The sequence below is a fragment of the Carassius carassius genome, chromosome 17, assembly GCF_963082965.1.
Source record: "Carassius carassius chromosome 17, fCarCar2.1, whole genome shotgun sequence".
NCBI classification, from domain to species: Eukaryota; Metazoa; Chordata; class Actinopteri; order Cypriniformes; family Cyprinidae; genus Carassius; species Carassius carassius.
This window is the reverse complement of record NC_081771.1, coordinates 28,278,175-28,305,113: the sequence shown is the minus strand read 5'-3', so window position 1 is coordinate 28,305,113 and position 26,939 is coordinate 28,278,175. Positions and strand designations below refer to the sequence as shown.

At 37.3% G+C, this 26,939-nt stretch overlaps 2 protein-coding genes across 5 annotated transcripts in view; one reads left to right on the top strand and one right to left on the bottom strand.

The window, feature by feature from the left end:
* The window catches only part of LOC132161513 (glutaryl-CoA dehydrogenase, mitochondrial-like), an 88,646-nt gene extending 86,397 nt beyond the window's left edge, over positions 1 to 2,249 (top strand). For both annotated transcript variants that reach the window (XM_059571620.1, XM_059571621.1), the window contains exon 13: positions 2,240 to 2,249. The gene's annotated coding sequence lies outside the window, so the exon portion shown is untranslated. The remainder of the gene's footprint in view (positions 1 to 2,239) is intronic.
* LOC132161510 (myosin-11-like) lies at positions 10 to 26,510 on the bottom strand. 3 transcript variants are annotated; one of them, XM_059571610.1, is made up of 43 exons: positions 26,358 to 26,510; positions 21,742 to 22,104; positions 21,090 to 21,246; positions 18,527 to 18,554; positions 15,311 to 15,410; positions 14,867 to 14,893; positions 12,103 to 12,195; positions 11,949 to 12,012; positions 11,717 to 11,815; positions 11,411 to 11,554; positions 11,208 to 11,303; positions 11,000 to 11,118; positions 10,718 to 10,870; positions 10,448 to 10,621; positions 10,116 to 10,289; positions 9,744 to 9,858; positions 9,344 to 9,537; positions 9,095 to 9,216; positions 8,754 to 8,823; positions 8,307 to 8,467; positions 8,118 to 8,226; positions 7,890 to 8,021; positions 7,598 to 7,804; positions 7,340 to 7,477; positions 7,118 to 7,241; positions 6,834 to 7,005; positions 6,463 to 6,675; positions 6,234 to 6,378; positions 5,940 to 6,146; positions 5,714 to 5,818; positions 5,448 to 5,600; positions 5,112 to 5,360; positions 4,801 to 5,013; positions 4,478 to 4,690; positions 4,240 to 4,401; positions 4,017 to 4,145; positions 3,467 to 3,555; positions 3,062 to 3,185; positions 2,745 to 2,953; positions 2,063 to 2,171; positions 1,785 to 1,957; positions 1,575 to 1,607; positions 525 to 664 (listed from the first exon to the last, which is right to left on the bottom strand). In XM_059571610.1, exons 2-42 carry the CDS (start codon positions 22,081 to 22,083, stop codon positions 1,583 to 1,585), a joined length of 5,832 nt encoding a protein of 1,943 aa, XP_059427593.1. In that variant the 5' UTR covers positions 22,084 to 22,104; positions 26,358 to 26,510; the 3' UTR covers positions 525 to 664; positions 1,575 to 1,582. The 3 variants fall into 3 exon arrangements, with proteins under 3 accessions (XP_059427591.1, XP_059427592.1, XP_059427593.1); XM_059571608.1 differs by lacking the exon at positions 1,575 to 1,607 and having other exon boundaries at positions 10 to 664; XM_059571609.1 differs by lacking the exons at positions 1,575 to 1,607; positions 14,867 to 14,893 and having other exon boundaries at positions 10 to 664.
* Between the last annotated feature and the right edge of the window lie 429 nt (positions 26,511 to 26,939).

Below are 26,939 nucleotides of genomic sequence, written 5' to 3'. Positions count from 1 at the left end.
CAGAATTGCATTTTATAAAAAAATGTCTGAGCTGTGCTGTATGCATTGCAGGAATATATAGCCTTACAAAATAAATGAGGAAGTGCAGTATATTGAGGAACAGTTATGCAGTACAAAACTGAATCCATTTAACTGCAGTTGAGACAAATATCACAACACAGATGGTCTTTTATACCCAAGACCTGAGTGAGGGAAAATACTAGGTCTTAGGACCACCAGGTTTTCATTAAAATCATTAAAAAACCTGAAAAATGAATTCCAAGGCTGGTGTTGCTTTATTGGAATATGAGCAGATCTGCAGCCGCAACAGAAAAATTGAGGCTTGTGGTAAATGAAAAAACAATATTCAAAATTCAATAGCCTGGTCAAACAGAAGTGCATTGTTGCAGTCAAACGAAACTTTAAAACGAAACTTTAAAAATATAATCTAAATAATGGACATTGTAACAGAAAATTGTGTTTTTTGATTAAAAAAAGTTATTTTTAAAGATAAGAATGTTTGAGCAGTATTGTAAGAGGCATCTATTCACTAGACTTGGTTCCATTGTAGTCGCCCTGCATGTCGGCATCATCCTCTGCAGCATCTGAGCTGTCAATCATTCCCCGTCTGCTACCACCTGTGCGCCTTGGTGTACTGCTGAAGGATGATGGCTCGTTGCCTCGCCTGAAATGTTACAACAAATCTTAGAGTAAAATCACATAGACTGCAGGTTGCTTGGTACCTGGTATATTTGTGTTAGCTCTTAAATAGCATGTTTTTTTAAACCGTTTGAAACCGTTTTTAATCCCAAACTGTTCACAAAGCCAAGGAAGAAGTTAATTAGTGATCTACCAATCAGCAACTGGATGGAATACGAATGGATTTTATGGAAGACCCAGGTTTTAAAAAATGCTGCTTTCTTAAAAGTATAGTATGATACTGAATAATAGCAATCACAGAGGGTTTGATTTAAAGAATGTTAAGAATTTCAGTTCATATGTGATAAAACTACAGTAATGTGTCTGCTTTTGTTTAATTGATGAATGATTGGTGTGGAGTACTTGCAGTACAAATGTGCACCTGAAACACACAGAGATAAATCACTTCACCAGGGTCCTAATAAATACTTCACCAGAATACAGCCATAAGCATCTATTACAGTGGAAAGTGGTATTAGACATCAGATTTGTAAGGGGTTAAAGGTAGCGTTAAAACCTCATTCGTAAACAGGCTAAATGAGGTTGGTTCAGAAAATAGAACCATGCTTTGAGAGCGAAGAGGGAAATATGGTCAAATATATGCTAGTCTGGGTTCAGTTGATCTTCAGTGGAGGGATGGAAATCTCTTTGAGTTTTTTTTATTTTTTATATTGTCATAACTTGTTATTTGAAGATGTACAAAAGCATAAGGGGTTTGGAATGATGTGGGTGAGTAAATGATGACTTATCGTACCTTATGTGCATACTCTGCAAAACCTAAGTATATGAAATAAACCATATTTCACTCTCGTAGGCAGGAAATCTATTTGTGGCAAGTAAAAGGAAAGATTTGTGAGGAGTACATCTTCTGTGTCAACTTTTGAGCACAGAGGTACCTGCATAGTCACTGTGTGGGTTCAGGATTGCCTCTGCAACATAGACAGAGATAGACAATCTTCGGTTTGCAGTTTATAAAAGGAAGGGATTTGGGCTTTGATACAAGTGCTGAGAATTTACTCAAAGCTTTGTCTTAAAGAGTAGTTACTGCCCAATGTTTTCAGTACATTTTGGGGTGCCGAGCCACGTCTTAGGAGTGTTATGCATACCTGAGTTTGCTCTTGAGTGAAGTGACCTCACGGCTCATGGTATCATTGACTTCTGTGGCCTCATCCAGCTCTCTCTGAAGCTTTCTACGGGCTGCGGTGATTCGCTGGGACTCTTCCTCGCTCTCTTCCAACTGCCTCTTCAGCTGTTTAACACGAGTATTCGCCTTATCCGCCTGTGAAAGAGAAACACTTCTTAGACCAAGTGCACAATACATTTTAGTATAGTGAATTACAAGATCATTTTTCTTTTGTGTAGGAATAGCTGCTCTATGGCTAACCTGGTCTTTATATTGTTCTGCTTGTTTTCGTTCATCTTCCACTTGGAGCATCAAATCCTTCAGTTTCTTATCCTTCTGGCGAACTGCCTTTGCCGTGTTCTGCTTGTCTCTGCATTAGAGAGAAACATCAGTTACAAACAAACGGCAGCAATCAAGACATGCAGTCTGTGACATAATCATGTTCTCAAAAGTTCTGACTTTTCAATTGGCATAAACTATGCTTCAAAAATTTGATGTTGGTGGGATAAAAAAAAAAGTTTTTGAAATTAGTCTCTTATGCTCACCAAGGCTGCATTTATCTGATAAAACAGAAATATTGTGATATGTTATTACAATTTAAAATAACTGAATTTCTATTTTTATTTGACAAATCAGAATATATATATATAGATTTATATAGATTTGTCAAATAAAAATAGAAATTCAGTTATTTTAATATATTTCATATATTTCTTCATTTTCTTTATAGCAACTTTATCCAAAACTATTGAGGATGCTAAGAACAAGCACATTTATGAATGAAGGAGAGATGAATACATATTTTTTATCTCATAAATCTGTATTGGATTAATTTTATTTTTATTCTTTTGAAAATGTTGTTAACTTTTTGTGGTCCCCCTTGCCACTCTTTGGGGGTCCACATACCCCAGCTTGAAATCCTTTGCTATAATAAAAGACTCACCTGCTCTCCTGCTCAAGTTGTTCCTCCAGTTGTGCCACTTTGGCCTCAAGAGCAGTGATGGATGACTTAAATTTGGATTTGACTTGGTTCTCCATCTCCTGGAGTTTAGCTTTAAGCTCTTTATTCTGCCTCTCCATCAACTGTCTGGCGCTCTCGTTCTTTTGGGATGTGGTGCGTTCAGCCTGGAGCTCGTTGGTAAGTTGGTCAACCTGAAGGATGAAGAAAACATTTGAGGAAATGACATGGTTTTCATCCAAATTACAAAGTTCTGTCTCCGTAATGGCATTTCCATTCTCAAAGTTTTCAAATCAAAATACCTGCTGGCCACTCTTCCTCAGCTTGTCATTAAGCATCTCCATATTGCCCTGCTCCTCCTCCAGCTCTTCCTCCAGCTGTTGGATCTTCGCTTCCAACCGTCTCTTCTCATCAGCCAGTGCAGATCTTTGAGGTTCAGTTAAACCATATATTAGTTTCAATCAGAATGTGCTTGGAGCACATTTTTGCAGATACGTTTCAGTACACAAACATTGCTGGTATGTTTAAAAGTGAGCTATTTCACATAACTGAAATCTAGAACTACACCCTGTTCCTGTACAAACTAAAGAATGTCTACCATTAACTGTGACGGTGAACCACATGTTCCAGCGGAAGTTGTTTTATCAGAGGATTATAATGAATTCCACAGGATTCAAATATTTCTATATTTTATTTGTCATACTCACTTTCCAGATGCATTGCTGGCCAACTCGTCAGCCAGTTCATCTCTCTCAGCTTCAGCTTGCTTTTTAGCCCTCTCAGCTGCAGCCAAGTCCTAGATTTAAAGAATTTAACTGAATTCTTCAATAATAAAGATGAGACAATCATGCAAATCAACTGCCACAAGAGTTCATAATATTTTTTGTCAACTGAACCCTTGAAACTTGACTACTTAAGGTCACTTTTTAAGTAATGCAAGCGTGTTTATAAACACAATGAATTTTAAAATAATATTCTCATGTTTAAAATGCGTATCGTTATCTATTGTCTTTTTTATTTTTAAAATACCAATTAGAATATCTATATGAGCTTATTATAATTTCAAACTTCTTTTTAAAATGTAGTTCTATATTTGTATTTATTTCACTGAGCCCTTGGTTGGGAAACCCTAATTTAGCAAATTCCAATAACCCAGAATTATGCTAGCTTGGAAATAATTCATTTGTTTGAATGAACAGCCCCATACACACCTCTTTTTGGACAAACATTCCTAGTTATCATTCATAGTAGCCTCACCTCATGCAGCTGCAGAAGTTCAGCCTCCAAAGTCTTGGCCTTCCTCTCACTCTCCTTGGCACTGGTTAAAACTTCCTCCCTGGCAGCTCGAGCATCATCAAGCTCTCTTTGGAAGTCTTTCATTTGAGCCTACGTTATAAAAACACACTCAAATAATTGCTAAATTACTCCATTTATAATTGGAGTTTAATAAATATATCAAATCAAAGATTTTAGTTTTCACCTGGAGCTTGCGGAGCTGCTTGAGCGCCTCTTCTCGTCCCTTGTTAGATGTCTCAACATGGCCCTCAAGGTCCTTAATGTCTCCCTCCATTTTTTTCTTGGAAGCAGCTATTGCAGTTCTTTGCTTACGCTCATCTTCGAGTTCAGTTTCCAGCTCACGCACCTGTTGGTGAAGATGTCCGTTCAAACCCATCTAAACATATGGAAGTCAAAGTCTGAGTGAAGAAGCAATACTGCACCTGTTTGATCAACTGCCTCTTCTTCTCCTCCCCTTGCTCATCTCTGCCCTGGAGATCTCGCTCAAACTGGGCCTTCAGAGCCTGCATGTTGACTTCCAGGCGCAGTTTGGCATCTTCTGCAGCCTGTAATTCATCCTCCAGCTCTTCCAACTGAGTCTTCATCTCTTCTACCTGAGCCTCCAGGCCACGTTTGGACTTCTCAAGCTCATGTACCTAAAATTAGAAAATGTGTTTGACTGAAAATTCTCTGTCCTTAAAATGACCTAATTGAAGGTTTGTTTATGATTGACATTTATTTAGTGGTTTACAGTAGTTGAACTTACGCTCTTGCCCACATCATCTTTGGAGCTGACCAGGTCCTCCATTTCAGCACGAAGGGCTTTATTGGCTCTTTCGAGCTCCTCACGGGATTCTTGGGCTTCTTCGAGAGCTTTGGCTAAAGAAAGAGCTTTGGTCTCTTTCTCTCTGGCCTCGGCCTCTGCACGATCTCGCTCATCTGCATACTTATTAGAGATGCTCTTCTCTTCAGCAAGCATCTGAAAGGAAATGGAAGAAGTGTGAAGATACATCCACACCCACTGGCAAAACTAATTGATTTGGTATACATGTAATGTTTTGAGAAGTAATAAAAAACCTGATCAAACTTCTTCTGTTTCTTCTCAAGGTTGGACACCAGCTGTCTCTGGTGGTCCAAATCCATCAGCGTGTCCTCAAGCTCCTGTTGCAGTCTGTTCTTGGTCTTCTCAAGCTTGTCGAAAGCTGCTGCCTTCTCCTCAAACTGAGTATTGGCAGCCTCCAGGTCTCTCTGCAGCCGCTTCTTACCTTCTTCTAAAAGTTCAACATTACCTGACACCTCATCCAGCTTCTTCTTAAAGTCAGCGAGCTGTGGACACAACGGACATTCAAGATGTAAATATTAAGGCTTTAATGGAGCAAGACCATTGATTATTCATCTTATCGTTAACCTTACCTGAATGTTCAGTGTCGAAACCTGCCTCTCCACATTCCTCTTTGCTTCTGCTTCCTCCTCAAGCTGCTCCTGAAGGGCATTACGTTCATCCTCCATTTGACGTAGTTTGGTGGAGAACTGGAGCTTTTGTCTTGTCTCTTCAGCCAGCAACTCCTAAAAATGTCCAAATGCAAGTCAGCCAACAACTCAAATCCTGTTCATGTTGCTAAATTATGCTTCTGCTTTGAAGCTATAAATCAAAGAACACTACATAACATTGCCCATACCTGTGTATCTTGCACTTGAGAAGTTAAGCTAGCCACATCCTTGTTAAGTTTGATGTTCTTCCCCTCTGCTTCATTAAGAAGGTTGGTAACACTCTCTAGTTCCACCTGGCAGGGCAAGAAACATGTTAAATACACGAGACGTTTGAAGTAACAAACATGTTGTACTGTAGGTTCTTCCAAAAGTGACAAAAATATCTAATAATAATAATCTTTTGCTACCACTCACAGTGATTTTAGAGACCCGATCTCCCAGCTCGGCTTTCTGCCTCTCGCTATCATTGAAACGAGACTGCAGGTCAGCAAGCTGTCCTTCCACCTTCTTCCTCTTGTTTTCCACATCCTGTTTGCTCTGAGTAAGAGAACGGATCTCCACATGGAGCTCTGATGTTTCCTTATCCAAAGCTTGCTTGGCTTTTTCCAGGTTTGACTTTACCTAAAAAGCATTTCATATATGTTTTACATTAGCTCTAGGAGTTCTTCAGAATGTAAACTTATGAACAGAAATGATATGGTTGCCTACTCTCTTGGACTGCTCCAGCTGCTCTGTAAGCTCCTCCAAAGCTTGGGTATGTTTCTGTCTCATCTCCTGCACCTGGGCCTCATGGACACGACTCTCCTCCTCCATGGCTTTCTTCAAAAGAGTCACCTCCTGCTCACGTTTGGCCCTAAAAAATATGAATAAATTATTTCTGCTCTATTAAATCAATGCAATTCATGTCAGATTTAAATGCAGATGTATGTACACACACCTGAGCTCCTGCTGAGTGGCTGTGGTGTCCAGTGTGTCCTCCAGCTCTGATTTGAGGGCTTCAAGCTCTTCTCCCAAGTCTCTCTTGGTTTTTTCAGCCTTATTCCGGGCAGCCCGCTCTGATTCTACATCCTCCTGAAGATCTGAGATGTGTCCCTCTAGCTCTCTAATTTTCTTCAGTGCATTGTTTTTCTGAGCTGTCTCATCCTCCAATCTGAAACAGAAATGCAAAGGGATTACAAAGGTTACTGTAAATTTCTGTGTGAATTATACAAGTATTTTCAATGTCGCTTAATTTCTAAGACAATGTCTGTGACGAAATAATATACAAAAAAATCATGCATTCAAATGTTAAATTAAAGATCTGTATACCGTGCCAGTGCAGCCTGAAGTTCCTCCTCTTTTTTAGCAAGCTGGGCTTTCAGATCAGCAATCTGAGCTTGAAGGTCAGCAATCTGCTCCTGAAGGTCATTTGACTCACCCTCCAACTTTCTCTTGGCTTTTTCCAGCTCCTGTCGAGTCTTTTCCTCTTTCTTCAAGCGCACTACAGATTATATAAAAATATATTCACTTATAACTGAATGAATTGAATTAGACATAGATGTGATTTCCAGACAAACATTATCATCATGCATCAACAGTAAATAATGACAAACCCTCCAATTCTGAGATCATTGACTCATGCTTATTCTTCAGCTTTGTCAGGTTTTTGGATTTTTCTTCTTCTTCAGCAAGGTTTGAGCTAAAGTCTGCTACCCTTTCTTCTAGAAGCTTCCTCTCCTGCAAAAAGAGTACTTAAAATGTTAAACTTTTGAACAATTGCCACCAAAATATGTCATCTTAAAACAAGAAGAAAAATGTAATTTGTTGACTTTGACCTTATGCAATTTGTTGTTGTGGTCCTCCATCATCAAGATATCATCTTCTAGCTTCTTGATCTTGGCATCACAAGTAACCTTCTCCAGTTGCAACTTCTGACGAGCATCTTCTTCCTCCTCAAGATGTTCCTCAAGATCCTTAGAACATTATTTTAGAGACAACAGAGAGCTATGGATTAAATAGAAGCATTTAAAGATATCTAAGGACTGAATTTGTGTTTCTTGCCAGTGAATGAAAACCAATGAATGAAAACCTACTTTGATCTGATCGTGCATTTTCTTCTTTTCCAGTTGTAAGGCTGCACCACGATCCTCCTCCTCCTCCAACCTGGCCTCCATCTCATGCAAGATCTCCTCAAGTTCTTGCTTTTTGCTAGCTAACCGTACTCTCATTTCCTCTGCCTCAGCGTAGAGCTCTGTCTCAGCCTGCAGTTTCTCCTGGAGCTGGTTCCTTTCATCCATAAGCTACAGATGAAAGGAATATATTGTATAATCAATGTATGATTAATTGCTAGTAAACGTAAGAGGACAAAGTAAGATTTAATCATACCTGTGCATGTTTCACTGAAACATCTTTTAGCTCTGTCTCAAATTTTTGAGCCGATTCTTTGGCTCTATGGAGCTCCTCCTCCTTTAGACCCATCTCCTCTTCTTGGCGTGTCACCTGGAGGAGAGGCTTCACCTGTGGGCATTGATAGAAACATGTTTAGATGAGTACTAACAGAAACCCTTTTAACATATTACTATTAAACCACATTTTTACAGGAAAATGTTTCACCTTGGTGAAGAGTCTCCACCATTGCCAGTTCCTGAGTTTCAGATAAGCAGCACAGTTCCTCTGGATCACCTTCATAGCTGTTAGCTGTTGCTGCCTCTTAGCAAAGGCCCTGCACAGAGTTTTAAATAAGAATTACTCAAATTGCTAATTACCATTTTGAAAAAAGCTGTATTTATAAACTCTACCCACTTTCTAGCTAGGAATCCCCTGGCCTGTGCCTGGAAGGCAATGATTATGACTGTGATCTTCAAGTCACGCTCCTCTTCAAGCTGGGCCAGGACTCCTGTGCGGAAGAAGATTTTGCTCTGACCAATACGGTACAGATTTGGGTCCAGGTCCAGGTGCTTGATCTACAGAGAGGGTTAGGTATGAATATTGGTTGCCACAATTAGATACAAGTTAGCAGAGTAATGAAATAGCTCTGGCAAGAATAATGGGAAAATTCCATGAAGAGGAGCAAAACGTGATGATGAAATCATTTTTAAAATGGGATGTGCTGCAGGCATCTTGGCTTTGTTCTCTTGAACAGTCTGATTTTGCATCTGAAACTTCCTGACTCAAGAAATTATTTTTGAAAAAGAGAGAAGTCTTTCTATGACATGCTTATTAACAAGATTTAATTTGATAACATCTTACCATCAGACAGCAGGCTTGCTTGCCATCCATGAAACCCTTTGGAATAGCACTTGGTGCCAAGACCTCATATCTATATGTCAAGGTAAAATGAAAAGAACTGTATTACACCTGATAACCTGTACCATGCAATATATTTGGCACAAAATATGCAGTCACACTTGTATTGAACTGACAATTGGAGTCCAAGTAGAAATTTATTTTTTACTTTTTAAAATGTTGTAAATCTTGCAGTGTCATTCTGGAGATTTTTTTTAATACTGTTTTAACTTGATATGCAGTTAGACAAGTCAAGTTAGTCTCACTAAATAAAAAGCTCAATCTAAAATAATAAAGCTACCCACCGCTGTCTGAACTCTTGGAAGACAATTCTGTTAGGGAATCCTTGGCGACAGATACGAATGCCCTCTAGCACACCATTGCATCTCAACTGTTCAAGCACCAGGTTAGCGTCCAACTTTCCTGCCTGAAGGAGAAAAAAAGTACCTTTAACATGCATATAGACCGATATAAAACTAGTATGAAAATGAACCCTATACCCCCAAACAGCATTGGTACCACTAATTTTTACATGGTATGCAGCAATGACGTACCCGTTTCTCATGGTTAGGGATAATGCAACGGACAAAGTTTGGCTGCGTGTTGTGCAGTGTGGTCATTAGTTTGGCCAAAGACTCTTTGTAAAGCTGGCCCACAGTACGGAACATGCCCTTCTTGGTCTTAGAGGCACCAGGTGCAAAGCTGTCTGACATTTTGGCAATGGTTTCCAATCCAACCACACGGTCAGCTGAGAAATAAAAAATATAGATGTCAGAAATGATTTGTTATCTAAATTACTCTTTTGATGCAATACTGTGCTTTGATTAACCAAAACAAAAAATACATGTAGATCACGTTTCTATTGTGACACTAATTATTAACATACATTCAGTGATCGCAGCTGACTGGTGGATAGTGTATGAAATATGAGAAGCATGTTTAGCTGATACTGACCATCTTTCCACAGATCTTGCACAAATGGATTGGAGGAATTATTGAGCAGCGCTGTAACATTGTCATTTAAGGGGTCCATGTTCTTGGTCAGCCAAGCTATGGAATTGTAGTCAACCTAATTGAGAAAAGGTAGGTTAGGGTCATGATATTTAACACAGAATGAACTGTGCACGTCTGCATTTTGTTAACAGTCTCCACAAAATTCCAACTGGACATCATTATCACAACACAATTCCCTACAGTATCTTGCAGGCCTGTTCTGAGTTCTGAATATGCCCCAGAGTCTGTATTCCTTGGGTTATTAATGCCTGGATCGCAATTCTATCCAGATATAAATCAATAAATAAATCTTTCCTTTAAGTCTGAACTCACCCGTCCAGCATAGTGAAACACAGAGAATTCCGTCTTGTCCTTCAGTTGCTTAGGTTTAGCAAACTTAGTATGATTAACATGAGTGTTACAAAGTTTCTCCACGAAGGAAACATCTGTTGCCTTTGGAAACCAACACTCTTCATCCAGCAGAGCCAGGATGCCTGGAGGATTGTTCTGTGGAGGAGTTTCAGTAAAGTGAGTGACATTACATTCTGTAACAATAAGACATCATTACTTCTACGCAAGACTTCCATCAACATTGTGCTTGTTACAGCAATTGCATAGAGCAAGAACCATTCTGCTCCTGCAAATCTACACACATTCAAACTTACCGGCCTTTCAATAAGCTCGATGCAAGGTTGCAGATCCAGCCCAAAGTCAATAAAGTTCCATTCGATGCCTTCACGCTGGTACTCTTCTTGCTCCAGGATGAACATGGTGTGGTTGAACAGCTGCTGAAGCTTCTCGTTGGTGTAGTTGATGCAGAGCTGCTCAAAGGAATTGTCCTGAATAAAGAAAAACAGTATATTTTTACATTAGCCTTAATACTTAATTTTATTTATTTTTTTACCAAATGGAATTCTTTTGTTTTTTTTTCAAACCTCAAAGATCTCAAAGCCAGCAATGTCCAAGATCCCAAGGAATGAGGCACCCTGACGTTTTGTCTTATCCAATGCCTTGTTAACTCTTAGAAGGATCCAACGGAACAAACGTTCATACATGGCTTTAGCTAAAGCTTCAATGGCAAAATCAGCCTGTAAGGGGAAAAGTATATTATTGTTAATACCGTACGTACTTCCATAATGACGATCATGCAGGGGATTACCAGTTTCATCACAGATCTGAGCAACATTACATAAGTCACAACTATACACTCTCTTCACCTGCTCTTTGGTTTGGGCCTTCTGCACAACCTCACGACCCACTTTAATGCGTGGCGTCAGAATGGCTCTTGTGAAGTCTGTCACATTAATGCCTTGGAGATGGCAAACTTTCTGGGCGGCTGAGAATAAGACACATTTCAGAAGTCATTTATTGAGTTATATTAGCCTGAGAAGTCTTTAATTGGGCATTTTCCCCAATGTTTCTGACCTGTGTTGTCTGGCATGGTAGCCTGTTCCTGGTTCCTCTCTTTTTTGAACTCAATGTTACCCAACTGAAGCACAGTTGAGACAACTTTGAGGACATCTGACAAAATAAATAAAATTTCTCAGGATTATCTTACTAATGTCTTAATGTCTCTAAATGTCTTTTGTTTTATAGACACAGTGTGTATTTTTCACTGCATTTAATACCCGTTCTTTCTTCAACAGTGAAGCCCATGATATCCATGGCCTCCATGGTTTCTTCATACATTTCATCATCTTGGTTGCCTGGAATCTGGACATGACCAGCCGAGAGGAAACGGTAGTTGTTGAAGTTTTCAAGCAAAAGCTCCTCTGTCAATAGAGAATAAAAATCACTCAAAATATCACAGCAACAGTACAGTTTATGCAAGATATCCCTTCATTTATAAATCTAAGTCATTAGGTTTATATCCATGAAAAACTGTCACCATATGCTAGTATGTTCTGACAAATTGACAAAGTGTCTCCACCTACCGCGTAATTTGTCCTTTGCTCCAGCTACCATGTAGTAGAAGATGTGGAAAGCTCTTTCAGTTTTTGCTTGTCTGATACAACGAGATTTCTCTAACAGATCTGAAGTAATTTGGACATTAAGGTGAAACTTTGCAGAGATAAAATGTTTCAATTGATATTCTAATTGTTTATTAATTCAGGATCTGAGATTGATCTTCATATGTATTTGGCTTATACAAGTCATCAAGGATACAGGTCTCTATGTTGGCTCCAACTATGAAACCTGTCACATCAAAGTTAATGCGGATAAATTTGCCCTGTAAAGAAATGATTTTGAAACCATTAATTAATTACAGTCTTGGTTGATCGGGGTAAAATCTGCTATCATACAGCATTCGCAAACTTACAAATCGAGAAGAGTTGTCATTCTTGATGGTCTTGGCATTACCGAAGGCCTCTAGAATTGGATTGGCCTGCAGTAGTTGCTTTTCTAGTTCACCCTACAGTACCAGAGTTAGAAAGTAAAGAGAATCATTCCATAGAAATAACTTCAAGGAAGATAAAAGGAGAATGGGACATGCCAGAAGATTGGAATTAAAAAGAAAAAAAATAAGAAAACAACTAACAAAAAGCCCTCCTTTAGAGTATACAATGCCACTTTTTAATTATAAATGTTTGGCAGGACAAAATTACGAAATGTAATACAGTTAGACCCAAATCATTTCTTAACATGTGTGCTTCAGATACTTAAGATTCAAGTCTTAAACAGTGCACGAACAATTAGGTCATATCCATTTAGATGGGCATAATCCCCTTAGATCAAAAGAATGCTGTTCTATCTGCTGCCAAATCTTATGCAGTGAAAAGCCCTGCCAAGCATGTCCACTTTATACAAGGATATCAAGAGAATTGGTTGATGTCATACTAAGCATGTAGAGAAAGGACATATTAATGGGGATAATGAAATGGATCTCAGTAATAGATCTTCAAGCGTTCACTTAAAAAGATAAAAGTTACTCAGTGGGATGAAACAGAGTCCTTAGAGAGCATAATGCTGCCTCTGCATCACAAAGCCTCTTGTGTCATTTGCCCACATAATTAAATTCTCATTTTTAGACTTAAACAAGGCAGAAAAAGGTTTCAACCGTGACACAAACCTTCGATTACTTTCTTATTGAGCATCAAAAAAAGAAAATATAGAGAAAAAGAAAATATCTACCAGAGACAGCTTGCCGCTGAGAAGGAAAGAAGATCGCTGATAGCTTCAGACACTGACAAAGAAAAATAAAGTAAACTAGAAAAGAAACAGAAGAAGTGACATTTAGAATGATGGAGACAGAGAGACTGCTGAGAGAGAGATTGTTGGGAAGAAAGAGGACAGAGTTGGTAGACTGTATCAACATTCAAAAAAGCACTTGGCTGATTTTGAAAGCTTCTCTCAGTGGTCTCAGGGCAAATCATATCAGCAGATGACAGCTTCATTGGTCCACAGAGTGCTAGTCAGAGTATGTGAGTGACGTGGGATGGAAGAGGAATGTGCAGTGGAGCTGCATTATATTTTACTCAAAACATTAGTGTTTTCTCTTGTGCTCCATCGCAAATATAACAAGTAAAAAAAAAACCCATAGTGCAATTAAATGTCAGCAAGAATTCAATGCGTTTTAAACAAATTTGATAAACTATTAAGCGCTCAAAAGAAAAGAAAGATGGAGAAGACAAAAATGAAAAATGTTTAGAAAAATTTATGACGAATGGTGCAGCGAAGGGGACTTTAAAGTGTGGGCTAAGGGGCATTTACAAAACATTGTTTTCAACTAAAACCGTAAAACTTTGTAATCTTTTTGGTCATTCATTTTGGGGTCCTAAAAAAATGCTACGTTTTGAAAAACAGACACGTTGTGTTTCTTTACAAAGTGGACTACTGGCTTGGTGTAACATAATACAGCATTATCATGAAATGGTGTAAATGTTTTTGTGTACGGATGGCAATGAAACAAACAAACAAAACAAAAAATCCCAAAATGCAAGAGTAAAACATTTTTTATTTTAATGCATCATCGTCGTGTAAATGAACCAGAAGTGTTCTTTTACATTAAAGTCTAAAGTCTAATCTTCCAGATCAGTAGTCTATTCAAACTTTCAAACACACATACAATCATGCTAATGGGCCATCGTTTTTGAATCAATGTTTATGAAGTTAGAAACCATAATTAGAGAATACAGCAGGAAAAATAATTGGGTGCAAATTTCTCACGCCAGTCAGTGCAGAACAAACAACAAGACGGAATAAAAAAAAAAAAAAAAAACTGAGTGGAGTTAGATCGAAAATTACTGTCGATTCACTCCACTCACATACTCTGATGTTCTTTCTCCCTCACATACAATTCGCCTTATTTAAGTTTCACCTAAAGAAAAAAACACCAATAATTTCAACCTTGAACTTTTCAGACGCCAAATAAATACGATAAATAGGATATCAGAAGGAGTGTTTAGGAAATTTCAAAGTAGTGCATTCAAGTGTAACGAAACTACTTTAAGAACCAAAAACATAAGTATTATGGGCATACCTTTTAAGCTCATATGCATGGCAGTTATGCATAAAATGTCCTAAAACCAGCTATAATGTGTGCATATATTTTGGTTTCCTTGCATATCTCATGTATCGTACCTCGTAAGTACACATTAGCACAGATCTACACTGAGATGGTATTTATATTCCTAATGCACACACATATGAGCTTGACAGATGATGCACATTAACCTGTGGTAGATTAATTAGTGATCAAGGAAAAATGAGAAAGGATATAAGATCAACAATTCAAAAGGCTATACGTTGGCATGCACACACACTGTGCTCAGACAGACCGTTTCAATACCAGGCATCCGCTCTGGCAAGGAAAAAGTTAACCACATCTCAGATGGGGGAATGGCACACACGTGATCTAACGGCATAATCTTGATTTCATTATTTTTATGTAATGATTTTTTAACCATCATGCAAACACTGGAGCTCTTTGGCACATTGTCTACAACATTTAAACAGTAGCCATACGGGTGGTTTAAGGGTCCCTCCATGTAAGACTTGTCTAATGTCACTCTCAGTGAGAAACTCAAGCATGCAAACTCTCAAACCCACACAAGAAGGAGTTTTACACAATCCTTTTTACTCACATAGGCAAACTGTTGTCCTGTATGTTGCTATTTGAGGAAATTAATTAAGGAAATTGTCATTAGAAAAGTGTAAACTAAGAGCATTCTGTTGCATTCACTGGTTTTCCTTTAGCATATGTAGAAGTCTTGATTTCCTTGGGATACAAATGGCTCAGCAGCATATAATCAAAACATATTTCGGTATCAGGCAAAATAACAGCCAGTACAAGAGACAACATAATCTTGTGATAAATGGGATATATCAAACATTAAAGACTGAAATGAGTGTTCTTATCTGTTCACAGTTTGACCTTTGCACATAATTACTTTAGTGATTTAAAAGGATTCGGAATGTCAGACTTTGATTCAAAAGACCCCCAAAAGGGGTCAAAGCAAGGGACAGAGGTTATCAAAAGAGACAGGTTATCAAACAGAGAAAGAATTTTTCAGACTATTTGTACTTACAGCGCTTGTCTCTTTCTTGCCTTTGTGGGACGAGGCCACTACAGCCAAATACTGGATGACTTTTTTGGTGTTTTCTGTCTTCCCAGCACCTGATTCTCCACTAGGAAGAAAGCAACAGTGAATGATAAAACTGTTCTTTCATTCAGTAATATCTATGATCAAAATACCAATTTTATTTTATTTTTTTGGCAAGGCATCAAAAGAACGGTATTACAGTTTTAGGTGAGATTATGTTTTATGTTTTGGTTGTATTAATGTCATAAAAATCAGTACAGGTCTTGACCCTAACTGACATGTATTTTTTCAGGTTGTCTGCCATATTTATGAACATCAACAGAGGAAAAGTAATGGCTGTGAATACAAAATACATGAACAGAGATACCAAGAAAAGTATAAATCATTAGAATTTTTTTTTTATAATAAATGTTTTTCACATCTCTTATGTTCACCAAGGCTGCATTAAAATAAAAAAAAATGTAATGTAATTTTGAAATGTAATTTATTCCTGTGATGCGAAGCTGACATATGTATGTATATATATGTGTGTGTATATATATATATATATATATATATATATATATATATAATTTAAGTCTTTACTGTTACTTTTGATAGATTTTTTGAATTATCATCTATAATTTACCTTGTTATAAGGGGTTACAGTGCACTATTGCCTTCTGTGATAGGAAAGAGATATGACTGAACCTTCATTCTGAAAGCTAACGTTTCCATATTAGGAAAACTGAGTCTGGGATCTACAGGCCCTGCTGCAGCCCAAGGGCTGGTTCTTTGGCAGGAGCAGGATGCCCTCAGATCACTTCACTCAACACATATAAAGCCATTTTATGGGGCACTTTACAATGCATTGTTTTTAGATCCACTGATGCACTGTAAAATTCATGATGGTTATGGTTACTGCTGCCAAATGGGGATTGAAGCACTGGACTATTCCCATACACCGCAAGGATATGGGAAAATACGTATGGATTTTTCATAGAGCCCTCAGATCAGTGGTTTTTAACAATCCATGTGTTTTTACCAGTTTAACGGTACCTTCTTAATAATACTCTTTGGGTGGTCATTCCCAGTCTCCAAAAAGGGTCTCCATGAGAGCGTTGGGCCAAGTAGAAACATCCTGATGTCATTAGAGAATTCTATGCCATAGCAACAGTTGCCCTAGAGCAATTTAAATGGCTTCCGTTTCCTATTCCACACTCAGAAGAAGTGAGCAGACAGTATCTATGGGTGCCTCCCACACTGACACATCGAATCAACACCAACATCCTCATATTTCACAGCTGTTTTATTACCACACAGATGTATAACAATAATATCGCCCATGAACATCATTTTATGTCTTTTCAGTAGAGCAACAGCTATTTTCAAGTTTTTTTTTTCAGGATAGGCAATTTTGTTGTGGGGCCTACACAGATGCAAACCAAATTCCCAGTAATGACTCAAAAAAAGCATAATTGAAGCCAACATGCTTGATCTGGATTTAGAATCAGGACAGGGGGCACATTTCCTGTGAGTAGGCTGACTCTGAGGAGACATGACCCTTGAGGTTCATCTGCCTTGTTCCCATTGCTGAGGACTTTTTGAAAAACATATGATAGTAGAAGGATGTGGTTGCTGCCACATTTTAATCGTTAAATATTAAATTAAAAGGGTCTTGATGTGTTTATCATTAGTCTAAATTTGTCAAAACTGTTTTTTTTTTTTGAGGAATGTAAACAGTAACCACTGACACGGATGACATGCCATTAACTGCTGTCAGATGACACTGAATAACATCATATGGCTTCATCTGCAATGTGATTAAAATTGTGTGTTTAAAGGGGTCATATGATGCGACTTAATTTTTGCCTTTCTCTTTGGAGTGTTACAAGCTCTTGGTGCATGAAGAAGATCTGTAAAGTTGCAAAGATTAAAGTCTCAAATCCAAAGAGAGATTCTTTATCAAAGTTAAGACTCTGCCACGGCCCCTAAAACGGCTCATTTAAACACACCCCCACATATCTACGTCACTATGTGGAAATATTTGTGTAATCTTTAAGATTACTTACAACAGAACAGCAACGCATTTTATGGACGACTGTTCCGTGAACCGAGGAGAGAAGGTAATTCTGACTTTGCTACGACAATCTGGCGCTTCTGAATCAGCTACTGTAAGTATGTTTTGTTATTATTTTAAGTATTTGCTATTGAATGTTCAAATGCACTGGGTAAGTTGGCCAATCAGAGCAGACTGCGCTTGTCAAAAGGAGGGACTTTGTAGAAAATGACACGTTTGAGAGAGGCGGGGCATAGAGGACCTACAATAATGTACAGTATTTGAAAAATAATGTTTTTTTAACATTAAAGCATGTCAACATTCTGTTACACAAGATAATGATCTTTAAAAAAGAATCATATGATCCCTTTAAAGAAAATTAAGAAAAAAAAAATTCAAAAGCCTTTTTATTTGTTAAAATTAAGAATTTATACAAAACCTTGATGTTACACAAATTTTAGATTCTCAGAGCAATTCAAAACAAGGTTGCCAGGTATTCTATTTAGGCAATCAAGTTTAGCTCTACCTGTGTATATCTATTTGTATTTGTGTTTCAGCCATTACCCTTATGAAAATAAATATGGTTTTATTATAGTAAAAGTGTAACAATGTTTTCTTGCTGTATTGATTACCATTTTTATAACCATTTTATACCATTTTGAGTTTTACTTCAAATTCCATGAATTATTAGTTCGTGAATTTGTGGTGAACATGATTTAACTAAAGTAACCATGTTTTATTTGTAGTAAAACCATGGTTAATTTCCATAAGGGATAAGATATTTCTGCTGTAAGTATGGAAAAAAAGTTTTTTTTAATTAAAAGAAACCGGGAGTATTTATTTAACCATGATTCTATATGTTCTTCAATTAGAACAATATTATAAGTTGTTTAGGGAGAGAGATATATGATTGTGGTTTATGTACAGTATATGAAATGTGATTTATGTTTTAAATGAGGTTTGATTTATTTTTTCATTCATGTATTTTAAAAATTCCGGAAGTCCTGGTTGAGAAGCAGTACTTTAATAATACTAATAAGTGTAATTTATGTAGTGCCTTCCCATAATTTAAGGACACTTTAAAATTGAGATACAGCAGGGATACTTGTTAGACTCAAAGCAGTTATTTCAGTGATGCAAATAAAACAATGAAAAGAACTCACGTGCAAAGAATAGACTGGTCCTCTCGATCTGTAGAAAGAAATGACAGACATTACAATGACCCAAGGAAACTGTCAGGCTGGTGCTTATGGAAACTGCAAGACAGTATACCATGCCGTTTTTGAATATCATGAAATACATAAGGGCTGCTTTTAAGCCTAAGGGGGAAAAGTTCTTGACAGTAACTAAACTGGTCTATGATGAATACCATTGTTATTACAGCATCCAATAATGCACATAATCTAATAATCTTTGATTTCCAGTGCAGCAATTTGATTTGCTGAAGAAGAAATTGACTCCACTCTTCTCTTGGGAGAAGCAACACAATTCTTACTGAGTTCAACAATGGGATAATCATTGATTCATGCTGCTAAAATTAGAAAACCTTCTCAGATGACCTCGGCTCCATTTAAGGTTTTTTAATCCTAACCGTACACCAGTGATTGTTTAGAAAGCGGAATCGAAAAAAATAAATAAACATACATTATTGGATAATTTATTAAAGAAGTATTTGATTAAGTCAAACAAAACATGATAATCTCTGAACAATTCTAAGTCAATGAATTTATAGTTCAAATTTAAATAGGATACAGCTTGTTCTTATCTATGATCCTGGAGGCTGGGCGAACGCCCAACCAGCTAATCAGCTAAATGTGAGCTCGCTGGTTCTGCTCAAGCACTATAGAATGTCTTCTGTTGTAAACACAATGAATGACTATTGCTCATTTTGGATATGACTTAAGCTGGGCAGGTTTCCACATACAGCATGAAGTCTGTTCCCTTGTTTCTTCCTAATTAAGGCACAAATCGAGGCATTCAGAACACAGAATACCACATCTACAGTAAACACACTGATGGGGAAACTGCACCTCAGCCAGAGAGTTTGATGAAAACAAGATGCACAGGTATTGTTTTATCCCAGCTAGTAGAAAGTTATATACAATAATGAATCTATAGATTAAAATACAAAATATTTATTATCATAAATAAGTGACGTGTGATATACCAGTTCAAATGGGAAACTGGTTTGAATTACACACGGCATGAGAAAAAAAAATGCAGTGGCTAAGCAATGTGTGTCGTGAATTGACTCTTTGCAAAAACCCACCCTTAGTTACTGTTGCTGTGTCCGACAAAGCCAAGCCTCTCTCACACTACACATCAGGTTCTCACACAGTAAAATAAAAAAGGCCAGCTTGATGTTTCCTGGCCTTAAGCAGAGTCTTAGAGTGAATCTGCACCCTGTCAGCTGTTTTTGTTTGGTACAGATATGTTTTATTTAACATAATTTCACAAAGCTACAGACTATTCTGCTTTAGCTTTAAATTTTGAAATTATACAATCTAATTTACATTAAAAACTGCTCATACTAAAATGTAGAATGTTTGTTTGGATCGTTATTAAAATGCAGTGGTTCTGCAACTGTTTCATGCAATCTGATTCATTTAAAGGCACAGTCAGGGACAAACCGATAAACCTACAGAATCCTTAAAAAAAAAAAACCTTGTTCAAGATTTTTGGCTGCCAAAGCACTATCATAAATAATCTAAAAACTATGTCATTCCTTTCTATTCCATCCCATATGGGATTCTGATGTTTCAGATTACGACAAGGCCACACCACTCGGTCAAGCATGTGAACCTTGCGGGACTTCAAAGAGAGATCAGTGTAAGCCTGAGCAGGAATGTGAATACTGACGCTCATGGCTGATCATGCAGGATTTATATTCGTCATCAGCTGCAGCAGGATCTAGCTGCTGTAGGAATCCATCAAAGCATGTTAAAGATGTCTTGTCATGTGGTGTTTAGGTGCTATAAATGTACTAAATTTGTGTTATGAACAAGTAACTGTTATCATCAGTCTTCATACAGCAGGAAATGAGTCTCACTGTGAACACAACATGATTGTGCAATGATCTGCATGAATTTACAGGGTTTGAGCATGATTGTTCGGCCCTTGTCTAATGTAAAACAGTTTAATGAGAAGTGAACTTAGCAGAATTACTCTTGAGGAACAGCGTGACAATGCATCTTCCTGCTTCTGCTTTTTGAAAGCATTTTGTGCAAGCTTTACATTTCTGAGATATTCCATTGCAGAGAGGTTTTGTTCACTTAACAAATTAATTAGCAACACAACAACTACACTGAGGTGTTATACATCTTTCCTATATTCTTCTTTTCATTTAGCACCTCAATTCACTCTATAATACAGCTTCAAACTACTGTGGGTAACAGCAGCTTTTTAAAATCGTTTGAAAGTTTAAACGTGTTAAAATGGCATTAAATGTGTGACCTGCTGACACATGTGTGAATGCTTTCCTCACACCAAAGACAACCTGGAGAAATATGAGCTTTCACACTTCATTTCAACAAACAAGAATGACATTCAAAGAGCACACTGATATATAAAGACCCTACACTGTTCTGATGCCAATTAGTAAAATAAACATGCCTTTGGGATGCATTTGAATTTAAAGTTTCAAAGACAAAGGCTATTGTGAAATCCAAACATTGAGATCTTGTAAAGAGAAGAGAATGTGTCAATGTCCAGCGGGCCAGGCCTCACCTTGCATCATGTTCCTGTAAGCGTTGTCTGTGATGGAGTAGATGTGGGGAGGTACCTCGTGGCGCTTTTTGCCTTTGTACATGTCAATGATCTTCTCGGAGTAGATTGGCAGCATTTTATAGGGGTTAACCACCACGCAAAACAGCCCGGAATATGTCTGAAGAAAGATAACATCTGGGTTTTCCACTGTTTATGAAGTGTTATGAATCCATCAAGTAAAGCACAACAAAGAGACATGGCAGCACAGTAACGAGCCATACAATGTGCCGTAAAACTTACATTAAAGGAAGTTTGGTTTGAGTCTGTATATTATAACTCAAAATATTTGAAAGCTGAGGTGAATCATATTCCATATGGAAGACAAAAAATGTGTTAACTAATGGTTTGTTACCAGAGTACAAGCATAGTTTTGAGGCCTGTGGAAGTTATATAACCCCTCACCCTTGGGAAATGTATAGTTCCTCTTTCTTAAGCTTAAGAGTTTGTAAATCATGATTGCCATTTTAATCTAAAACTTGTCAGTGCATTTTTGTTTTGCATTAGTTTGGCCACAATGAGTCAGTAAGCCTAATTCAGCTGTGTAAATGCATACTTGTTATAATTTATTAAGCATTCATTTATTTAAAATTTAAACGCACTATGGCATACTCACATAGATGAGTCCGGAGTAGTACCTCTCCCTCAGGTTATGGAGAACAGAGGCTTCATTCAGGCAGGTGAGTTCTGCCATATCCTCCACCTTGCTGAATTTGGGTGGGTTCATCTTCTGGATGTCATCTTTGTTGACTGTGATTTTCTTTCCATTGTCCACCAACTCCACCAGTACCTCATCGCCACGTTCCTCTTTGATGCTGGCTGACTCAAAACCATGTTTTTCAGACGGGATCCATACCAGCTTTTTGGCTGACCAATCTGCCTGGGCGACAGGGCTGTTAATGAAGTCTCTGTCTGTGAAAAGGAATTTCTCATCCTCACTCAGGGTCTTTTTCGTCATCTTGATGCTGGGTTACGACAACTAGAATTTAAGAGGAAAAAAGATTTTTAAACAATGTTTTAAACATTATTGGCCACAATATTGGATCTGTGCAATGGACTTTAATTAAATACAAGGTGCTAAAGGTGGAAAACTATTCAAGGCAAGGGCTGTAACACCACTGAGGTCTCCCCAAACAATTAGAAATGGCCAAATTGTCCCCAAAATATTTGGTACTTGACTTTTTTCTCTTTTTTTACATTTCTGATGGTCAAATTTTTGCCTTCATTACTCTTAAAGTTAGTTATTGTAATGCCAAATCAACTCAAAGAAGGCAGAGCTTTACTATTCACAGAAACCGGGCGTTAATTTCACCACAGCTCTTCAGTAGGGTGCAAGGTAAGATGTAATTAACTCAAATTTTGTTACTTTGAATTGGAAAATATATGCTGCCATTTAAACGATCCTTTTAATACAGAACTGAATGTGACGGGACAAGAATTATTTTTATGTTTTGCTTTTTTTAACATATTAGGCATACAAATAAGATTGAATTGATGCATATTTTAACATAAAAGTATTATTTGCAAACATTTCAACCAAATTAATGTACAAAAATTGCATTTTCAAGATATCCGGCATGCAAATAAAATTGAATAGGTGCATATTTAAAAATAAAAGTATTATTTGCAAAAAATTATTTGCTGTTTTCTTCTCTCTTTCTCATTATTTCCCTAAATCCATTTAAACCCTTTACTTACTTAATTCCATAAAAAAGTCCATTACCATTGGGGTCTTAAACACACACACACATTGGGGTCTACCACAATGTTCAAGGCCTATCAATTGAATATGCAACATCAATCAACATCATCATTCATGGATGAATTTTGGTTCTGGTTTGAATTCACTAACCCTATGTACAGTGTAACTTTTGCAGAGTTCACCAATCTAACCAAAATGTTCCTTAACAAACATTGCAGAGGTCACGGAGGAGGAGGGAACCACAATTATCATCTATTTAGATGAAAGGGTAAGAAAAATGCTTGGGAAATATAAAATAATGTTATCAGTATTGATTAAACAACCACTCAGTCAAGCCAAAAACTGTACATAACATCCCGATGGGCTAAACATATATAATAATGTGATAATCTCCACAGCGAATGCTGTTTTTCTTGTTACTTTTGGAGTTCAGCTGTGGTCCCGTGCTGCAATGACCATATAAGGCTTCCTTCAAGTCAGTGGACGCTCTGTCGACCTAAACAGCAGAAGCAAGTGAACTCCCAAACAAAGCCCTTATAGGGAATAGTATGTCTCCAGCCGGACTCGCAGTTTACTCCAAAATGATAACATTAGGCAGGGACAGTCAGAGGCTGGAGGGGGTCTGATTTTCCTGCCACTTTCCCCCACCCTTCCCTTCCCCTGGTGGGCTGATATAGGGAAGTTTACACAAGTATTTTCATGTACAGTAGAGTTGGCAAACAGCAGGTGCAGCTTCATGCAGCCACAGAGCTTTAAAAGCAATTTGGGGAAACAATTCCAAAGCTACGCCTTAGATATGAACCAATTTCCTCTGACATTTATAACTATCCATTGTTTGTATATTCACATTGTATGGTTATTGTAAAACAGGAAAAATATTTTTCTGACCTACTAACTTTTTTACCATAAGTTCATTTAAAAAATAAATAAATAAACTGCAAAATTATATTCTAAATTATAGGCAGGACAACCAGCACCAAAGTCATTTTACTCTTTTATGCAAAAATTTGCATAAAATCTAAAAACAACAAAGTGTTGTACATGCTCATGAAACAATGGAGAATGACTAAAACGTAATATCTCATCTTTTGTGTTTCTTCAGAGCCCGTGTTGTAGAAAGAAGACTAGATGAATTTAACGTGCTGACACATTCTGAAAGTATAAAATATTGAGCGTTCTTGGAAGTGTATCTGTAAATGCTCTTTTTTTTTCTTTTTTTTTACAAACATTAGGAGTCTGCATTATTTTGTCCAAATAGCTACAAAATCGTGAAAAACTCGCCTGTTGGAAGCACAACGAATGGAAAATGGTCATTTAAACAGCCTATAATAGTTTGGGGGCAAGACAAACAAACAACATTTTTCTATGATAAGCTGATTTAATTAAATGATGGAATTTCCTGTGTCCTGTACATAGATTCACAGCACTTTCTTTGGGAAGTCCTTTCATTTCAGCACTTGAAGATCATTGCGCTTTCACCAAGGTTTTTATGGATCAACAGTTTCACTCCAAACGTACTGTCCAAAATCCAATCTAAAAAGTTAAGGATATGTTTTTTTTTTTTTTTTAATTCTGCTTTTTTGACATGACAGAAGTAAAAGGTAGCACAAATGAGCCTTGGCCTGTGTTCAAGTGGGCCTGATGCCCAGAAGATCATGTGACCATGTGTTGTGCGGATGGATTTTTGTGACCCCTGGTCCTGTGAAAGGTTTTCTCCTCTCTTCTCTACTCCTCCTCATCCTTTTCTCATTCCAACCATATGGTTTACTTTTTCTCATGAGCAGCTGTGCCATTTCAGTGTCTTATATTAACAGTTTTACTGAGATGAACGTTCATACAAGGTCAACAGCTCAAGCTTTAAAGCTGTTGCAATGACACTATATACTGAATATAATGCTTCCTAGATCATCATTTTGCCATTAATGACCATAAAGACTTTCTTTCACCAAAACATGTTTGATCCATGATAAGACTGGATAAACTAATTCACTACTGGTAACTGGTAAAAAATTTGCCAAGTCTACTAATCTTACCAATAAAAAGGTTAAACTTCCTTTTTCTGCCAAGCCTGCTTAAACCCAACTTCTGCTTCATGCACACACCTTTTACCTTCACTAGGAAAGATAATTCTGAAAAAGCTGCCAGAAATTTCTCCAAAGTATTAAAATAGTTAGATTTAGGCCTAAACAGCGAATAAATGTTCACACATAAATGAAAATGCATTATTTTTTAATTCACTTGCATGCAGTTCTAAACCCAGTTTGTTTTTCTGTGGATCACAAAAGTTGGCTTGCATTGTAAAATTGGTAATTGAGTTGTATGGGCCACTTTAATAATATTGTATAGTGCTTTTGCAGTCTTTTTAAAGCTTGGCACTTTATTAAAAAGCTGCCAGATTATTCTCTATTAAACTGCACAGGAAAGAAAGGCCAAAAAGGTTTAGGACATGAGGTTAAGTTTTTTAGCTGTACTGTATGACTGCAGAATATATCTTAAGAATGTTCATGCTACTGTTCAAGGATAAATTGATAAATGGCCCCATACATACTAATGTACTGAATTGAGTGACTACTTCCCTTACATTTTACTTCATCTTGATTTTTTTTCTAGACTTTCTCACACTTTTGTCTACACTTAGTTGTCTGTGCATGTCATCACTACAATAGGAAATGAGAGGACAGTCAGTTGACACTGTCTGGTGTTCACCACAACGTTCAGCAGAAACTGCATTTAACAACCTTATTTGGAGAACAGGAAACTCTTTGGTTTGTCAGGCTCACTGCTTCTCTCATTCTACGCACTTTCCTCACCCATTTCCTATGACAGACTCTGCTGAAGTCAAGCTTTTGCGTGAAAGAGCGGATCGAAAGACATGGTTTCTATCTAAACATCTCATGAGATACTCTATAATGATGTTTTGATTAAAAGGTTAACGATTCCTGATTTGTTGAAAGCTTTTGCTCTGTGCAACAAAGTTATAATTTAATTCTGTTAATTGAATACAAAGTAATTCTGTCATAATGTACTCACATCCTCATGCGGTTCCAAACTAAAAAAAGTTATTTTTCGAGTGGAGCACAGCTGACATAATCCATTCACTTTTACTGTATGGAACACAGATGCAATGAAAGCAAATGGTGACTTGAGTGACTATTAAGTCACTAACATCCTGAAATTCATGTCTTTTTTTAACAACATTTGGAATAACATGAGGATGAGTAGGCTAAATGTTTACAGAATTTCCATATCACTTTTTGCAAAATATCACTTAAACATAAAAAAAACTGTCAAAAACATCTTTCAAAGCAAATGAATGTTGAAAGCTTCAGGTTTCAATATTTAGCGGAAGATTAGTTTTCCTTACACAGCTCTGCACTCAAGCAATTTTTTTTGCATACATGACACTGAATAATCAACTTACTGGCAACCATTCACATAGATTTACACAGCTGAAAGCTTCCGTGAGCCCCGTATGCACTAAACCAGTAATATTTAAACTAATTATTAGAATAATATGGATGCATACTCACAAGGCTGACGAAAACTTACCGCGATTTGGAAAGTTAGGGTTTGGAGAGTCCCGTGACAGCGAGGTACTCCAAAGACGAACAGTCCAAATTAGAAAGAAAAGCATGAGAACATCATTTAAACGGAGATGTGGATCAGTAGGCGGGACCGAACAGTCGATCTGCGTGTGATTGGTCAGCGTCTCCTCGCGAGCATCCTTTTAAACGTTCTGTTTCAACACAATGTGACACACTAGATGTTGTAAGAATACAACTAATTACAGCGAGTGCTGCGTTCTCAGACAGAAGTCAGTTATGACAAAAGTGCAAAATTAAAGTGAACAGGAATTCATTATTGCACAGTTCCATATTTTATAACTGTTAGTTTTTGCTCAAAGAGTCAGTTGACTAGCCACTGAGTTCCAGAAAGTGCACATTTGACTTTGGCTAATTTCATATCTAGCATTGTATTTTTTGTTAAGGCACAATTGAGCTTCTCTAATATAGCCTAAACACACGTCAATCAATTTCAATTAAATTTTATTTGTATAGCGCTTTTAGCGATACAAATCGTGGAAAAGCAACTTTACAGAATATTAATGTTTC

Excerpts from the sequence above, each read along its gene's own strand:
- LOC132161510 (XM_059571608.1), bottom strand. The coding sequence starts at position 22,083 with ATGACGAAAAAGACCCTGAGTGAGGATGAGAAATTCCTTTTCACAGAC. Across the intron at positions 9,859-10,115 it reads TGTTTCACTATGCTGGACGG|GTTGACTACAATTCCATAGC; the intron begins GTGAGTTCAGAC and ends TTTCTCAATTAG. Across the intron at positions 5,014-5,111 it reads AACAGAAGAAGTTTGATCAG|ATGCTTGCTGAAGAGAAGAG; the intron begins GTTTTTTATTAC and ends ATTTCCTTTCAG.